Here is a 6291-nt window from a genome sequence, read left to right as displayed (position 1 = left end):
GCTGTAAAGCTGGCATATCAGGTGACGCCACGGTTTGACGTTGCTGTGTAGAATGGGGCTAGCCCAACCGAAGTGATAAATGTATAGGCCATTAATGGTTCAGGGTCTTTCATTCTTCATCTGCCTGCGCGCAGGATTGGAGGTGGAAGATATCTGGACGTGTAATGTTAATTTTACCTGTGATTCTTTGAATAAACCAGCACGGTTATTTTTTTATATATCCAAGTGGTCCGCTTCGTCTCTGTGAGTTCCTGGTTAAAAGAGCCGGAAAAAGATTACAACAAAAATAGCTTTCACAGCTGACCAGAGCAGTAGTCAAAACATGAAGAAAATCAATGTGTGATTGTTCGTTGATTGTGTGGTGTGTATCTAAGACATTCTGACAGGACATCCAGTGACATGTCATGACATTAAGCATAAAAAGATATTATGATTACAATTATGATTAAACACGTCATACAGTAATCAACTTTCTATCTAGTTATCCTTGAACATAAACAACCTGGAGTCCCCCATGGGAATGACTAAGCATTTTAACAGCCTGAGCTGGACATCCTGTCTACACTAAACATTTCTAATACAACAAGTACCTGACCAATGTCTATCTGACTAAAAATACCTAACAACTTCTTGAGCTTCCAACAAAAGAATTGGGTTATTTCTAACAAAGACCAGACAAGTTGGCGATGGCTTGTATGAGAGGAGTGGCAGAAGGAAGAAGCATCAAGATAGCCGGTATGCTGAGGGCCGAGACACCGCCACACAACAAGCAGCAGCCCTGCCAGTCATTTCCCCCGACAACAGAGGTGACGACTCCCATGCAGCCTGGAGGGGGCAGACTCGGTGCTACGTACTCCCCTACAGCAGGACCAGGTGGGGGCCCCAACAGATGTGGGGTCTCACCAGACTCTGGCCCAGGATGCTTGCAGCCCAGGAGATATCTTTGTCCCTGGTGTGCTGGTGTGGGTGTATGGCCCTTGACTGGAGAAGGTCTCTTCTCCATAGTCAGCGAGCCAGTGTGTCGGTGAGTGTACTGTGCTGAAAAGACCATGGCCTTGTGAACAAACAAACGCCACAAAAATGCCCTTTAAAGTTACCCTACAGTTGTATAAAAGTGATAAAATGATCTCTAATGTTCCCCCATAGTGATGCAAACCCAATGAAGTGCCCGCTGATCTGCCCCTACAGTAGAACAACCCTGATAATGTGCCCTCTGATGTGTCTCTATGGTAGAGCAAAGTGCTCAGCGTCTGCACAAAGGAAAAACAGCAAAGTTTTGTAATGGCTGTTTTAGTTTCTGAATAGATTAGGAAGTGTCCCAAAGTACTTCTGTGTGTGACAGTCTGGGGTGAAGTGTCCTTACGGGTGATCTTTTCAGTGGAAGAAAATGCTATTGCCCTGTACAAAGATAAAGTGGCCTTTAAATAAAGATATAACCCAGTGCCCTGTGAGGTGTTTGCATTTGTAATGGTCAGTGCTAGTGACAAACAAATGGAAGAAAAAAAATGCATGCTTTACTTTACTGAAGTACAGAATTGGGTCCCCTGTCAATCTAAAAAAAATCCTTCCCATCAATAAATATAAAATATGAAGTGCCCTCTACTACAGGGTGCACTTTATAAGAGAAAAACATTAAGTGTCCTGTGAAGCACTGTGATGTCGGTGAGCAACTAATTTCATTTTTTGTGTATGCGAGGACATGGAAACGACAATAAAAGGAATTTACTTTTGAATTTACACTTCATAAGAGGAAGATTAGCATTGGGATAGTCTATGATTACAGAATACCAAACGGAGAGAGCTTACTGAAGAAAAAATGATACAAAATGCAGCCAGAGGCGACACTTCACTGAAGGGTTGGATCCAAAGCTGCAAAAATGAGGGTGATCAGATGGATATCAGAGAGATAAAGGCAGTTTTTAGACATGGGCCATACAGGCAGTTGCCTGTGTGTCTCATTGTTCCATAAATAAACAAAAAATAAAATAAAAGCAGGAGACTACACACAGACTGTGGACGGACACCAATTGTGTGATAGATTTTTCATGTTTTTCTGCTTTTCTGAGCGTGTGGTTCATTTGCTCACACCACTATGTAAGAATCAGATATGAGTAACCAGGTTATATGTTCCATGCATTCATTTCCTTTAGACTTGTCTTCACCTTAGCCATAACCTCTACTTGCCTAACCCTAACTCTGACCTTACCCTAACCCTAACTTTAAACCAAGTTGCCACCCTTAAATTCCGCGATTTAACACTAAAGGTCATATTACACAGCACACCATGTTGAATGTATCAGGTGCCCTTCATTGTTTTTCGCCCCGTCCCTCTGACAGCCTGAGTCCGCCACTGGCTCAGGGTGTAGTGCGACCAATCTGACATCAGCTGAGGCCGGTCCAGGCGTTGTAGGCGTTACTCCAGCCTGAAATGCTGCAACTTTTCCAACTTCAGGAAAAACTGCGCAGTTAGTTCAGTGCTTTGCAGTGCGCTGCAGGTATCATACAATACGACTGGCCACCTCTTCCACTTTCTCTACCTTGCTTTGTTTTATCATGCACAACAACCATGTTACACATCTGGTTCTCTACCTTCTCTGCATCGGATTCACGGGTAAGTACGGACTTACAAAACTAAAGGCATAGATTCTACGTAGTGTACGTTTGTTTCTCTTAGGTAACAACTGACACTTCACTTTCCTCAGTCAAACAACAGAGTGTTATTAAAGATCAGTTCTAAGCAGTCACCTGTGTTACGTCCTGTGTAAGATTAGCTCGGACAGCGACTGTAAGTTGGTGAATAATCACTGCAGGAATGAGCCGGTGTTCAAGGTGAACGCGTGGCCCTGTTAACGGGACACTTTCAGCCAGATGCGTCAGCGGTTGCTCGTAGATACACAGCTGTTGAAAACCAGAAGAGGATCCGTAGCTGTCCCCGTGAATTCCGCTCCGAATATTTGTCATTTGATCGTCAAATCGTACTCATTTAATTTGTCTTTTGAGTCATATTTAAGTAAAGGTGTCAGGTACAATAAATAGTCGCATCTTTAACGTTGCAGGTAGTTACCGAGGCGGTTCACAACAGGAAAAGTAGAAGTGGCTTTCCTCATAATTTTGTCTCGTTTATTTCTATTAAAATGTCTAACGTATTTGATATCTTTGGGTTCTTGCTTGTAACCCTGTCAGGTAGCTATGTAAAAACATTCGCATGTCAGTCGCATTTTGAACGTAAAATTAAAATGAAAACTAAAAAGAGTAAACCCAGTGAGTCACCATGATAAAGACTTTAATAGCTCATACAGTTGTGTCTTACCTTGAAAGGAGCAGCTGTGTGATACACTACAGCCAAAACCTACTACAGTCATACATTACATCCTTAGGCCTATGTGATTAATTCAATGACCATCTCATTCCACGAACACTATAATGCATCACTAATTATAATCCAGTAATATAAATGTGAGAATGTGCATAATGAATACTTTTATTTTTGGTACTTGATGCAAATACCTTTTTGCTTTTACTTACATCATATTTTGAATGCAGGACTTTTACTTAGAGTATTTTTACACTGTGGTACTTCTAATTTAACTTCAGTAAACAATCTGAGTACTTTTTCCACTGCTGGTTTTTTGGTAGCTGTGTGTGTGGGGTATGTACAACACATCTCTTGTATGGAATAAGATTTGAGACCATCGAAAATAAAGAAAATGAACTAAAATAAATAAAAATTCATTCAAACAAAAAGGTTACAATAGTTCCCACTTTTCTTTCACTGTTTTTTTTTTTCATTTTCACTGTCAGCTGTCACTTTTTCCAGTTTTGCTGCTCAATTTTTCAGTGTAGCTTTTTTCAGTGCCCATTCTGGCACAAAGCTCTCTGTGGGCAGGCGTTACAGGGCTGCCTCCTCCATGGTCAGCAGCTTTTCTGCTGGCAGCCAGTGGCCAGAAAGTGGTGTCACTCTAGCTATCTTCCCTTAGCCACGTGAATCTATAAAACTTTAATGTGTTGAATGCAGTTACTAGAAGATGAGTAGCCAAAATACAGTAATTGTCTTTTGACTTGCGTCAGAACAACTTGATGTGACTACAAATACGCAGCGTGAATGTGGGGTGGTTAGCGTTGTCGCCTCACAGCAAGAAGGTTCTGGGTTCGAGCCCTGGTCGACCCGGGGCCTTTCTGTTGATTGTGCATGTTCTTCCCTGCGTGGGTTCTCTCTGGGTACTCCAGCTTCCTCCCACAGTCCAAAGACATGCATCTTAGGTTGACTGGTGACTAAATTGCCCGTAGGAATGTGTGTGGTTGTTTGTCTACATGTCAGCCCTGTGATAGACTGGCGACCTGTTCAGGGTGGACCCTGCCTCTTGCTCAATGTCAGCTGGGATTGACTCCAGCTCCCCCTGACTCTATTCCGGATAATCCCTTAACCTTTTCGCTGTGAGGCAGCAGCACTAACCACTGCACCACCATGCTGCCTACAGTAACATTAGCTGTCTAAATATACTCATGTTTACTTATGCTTAGAGGTTGCCCAGAAAACAACCGGTTGTGTTGTGTCACATCTGTCTACTTTTGGGTGCACTGCTTCTGGTTTTACTACAACAGATAAAGAGCACACACCATTGTATTATGTGCCATGTTAGTAACATGTTTGCTAGCTTTAGCTACAGAGTGGGTTACGTCAGTGACTTTCCTAGCAACCTCCGCCTGGAGAGGTCCACTGACAAATGCTACTAATATTGTACAGTACTTTACAGCAAGGCAGCGTAATATGTAATACAGGACCAGCTTAATTACACGATGGCCTGTCAGTTATATCAATAATGCAGACATACAATAGTTGCAACTTCTGCTTGCAAGATGGCTCCCACCGAGGCAGACGTGTTTGCACAAATGCTCAAATGCCAGCTTTTTCTTTGTTTTCTTCTTTTTTGTGTTTTTTACTCTTTCTGCAGTGCACAAATGTCATGCACTGCTAACATACAACAGAAAGGCATTGCTGGATATCGCCAACTCACACAGCCACTGGGAATTTACTGGTTTCATACCACCGGAGCTACAACTCATTGTCTGCTTCCGCAACAACAACAACGACGACAACCACCATCATCCTCAGGGAGCCCCTGGAGCAAAGCTAAAAGGCTAAAAGCTTGCGCTACTTGACCACCACTACCCAGCCTCTTCCTAGCTAACGTACACACTCTGTTATTAGTACTCTTATTAGTAAAAAACAAACTGGACGAGCTAAGGGCTAGGATTACAGCACAACGGGTGTGCTGTGTATGCTAGCCCAAGAGCTAAAGCCTCTGTGACTCTCAGCAAACTCTATGATGTCATCAACGCGCTAGAGACAGTGCACCCCGATGCTGTATTTATCACTGCAGGCGACTTTAACCAGTGCAATTTAGACTGTACTCCCCAAATATTACCAACATGTGAACATTCCCACTCGGGGCAAGAACACTCTGGATCATGTTTACAGTAACATACGGGGTGTATACAGGGCTGCACCCCGCCCCCACCTTGGGCACTCAGACCACATTTCTTTGTTCCTGTATCCAGCTTATAGACAAAGACTGAAACAAACCCTGTCACCAAACAAATTAAACTCTGGACCCCAGAAACTGAGGGCACCCTGCAGACTCCTTCGCCCAGACAGACTGAGATGTGTTTAAAGCTGTAGCCACCTTGGAGGACTTTTCTGTCAGCGTACAGGACTATGCTGAGTATGTGACTGGGTACATTAGTACCTGTATTGACAACATTGTGCCCACCATACAATTCACGAAGGTTCCCCAACCAGAAACCCTGGATAAACAGTCAGGTATGCCTCATGTTGCGTGCTCGCTCTCATGCATTCAGATCAGGTGATGAGATGGAGTACAAAGCTGCGAAGTACAGACTGAGGAAAGCCATCACAGCGGCCAAGAGGCAGTACAGAGAGAAGCTGAATGGCTTCTATTCTACTGCTGACTCCGGACGGATGTGGCAAGGCCTGCAGCACATCACAGACTACAGGACCACCACCAGCATCATCAGCTCCACAGACAGCCTGCCAGATGACCTCAACACCTTCTACACCCGCTTTGAGACCTCCAGCCACAGCACAGAGAGGAGGTACACACACACCACCCAACCCCCCCACCTCCCCTCCACTGACTGTATCACCAGGCATAGTCCTGAGGAAGATCAGTCCCCTGCTGCAAAGCGGCAGGACCAGACAACATCCCTGGGAGGGCTCTCAGAGTGTGTGCCAGTGAGCTGACTGATGTTCTCACCACCATCTTCAACCTC

At 44.1% G+C, this 6291-nt stretch overlaps 1 protein-coding gene across 1 annotated transcript in view; it reads left to right on the top strand.

Moving 5' to 3' along the window:
• Positions 1-2417: 2417 nt before the first annotated feature.
• LOC109951995 (A disintegrin and metalloproteinase with thrombospondin motifs 17-like) overlaps positions 2418-6291 on the top strand; it is an 11850-nt gene continuing 7976 nt past the window's right edge. Inside the window, exon 1 of the mRNA XM_020586815.1 lies at positions 2418-2611. Within this exon, the coding sequence (XP_020442471.1) occupies positions 2554-2611 (58 nt within the window). The 5' untranslated portion in view covers positions 2418-2553. The remainder of the gene's footprint in view (positions 2612-6291) is intronic.

The sequence above is a fragment of the Monopterus albus genome, unplaced genomic scaffold (assembly GCF_001952655.1).
Source record: "Monopterus albus unplaced genomic scaffold, M_albus_1.0 scaffold423.1, whole genome shotgun sequence".
NCBI lineage: Eukaryota > Metazoa > Chordata > Actinopteri > Synbranchiformes > Synbranchidae > Monopterus > Monopterus albus.
Note: the sequence above shows the minus strand (reverse complement) of the source record. Positions and strands in the feature narration are given on the sequence as shown.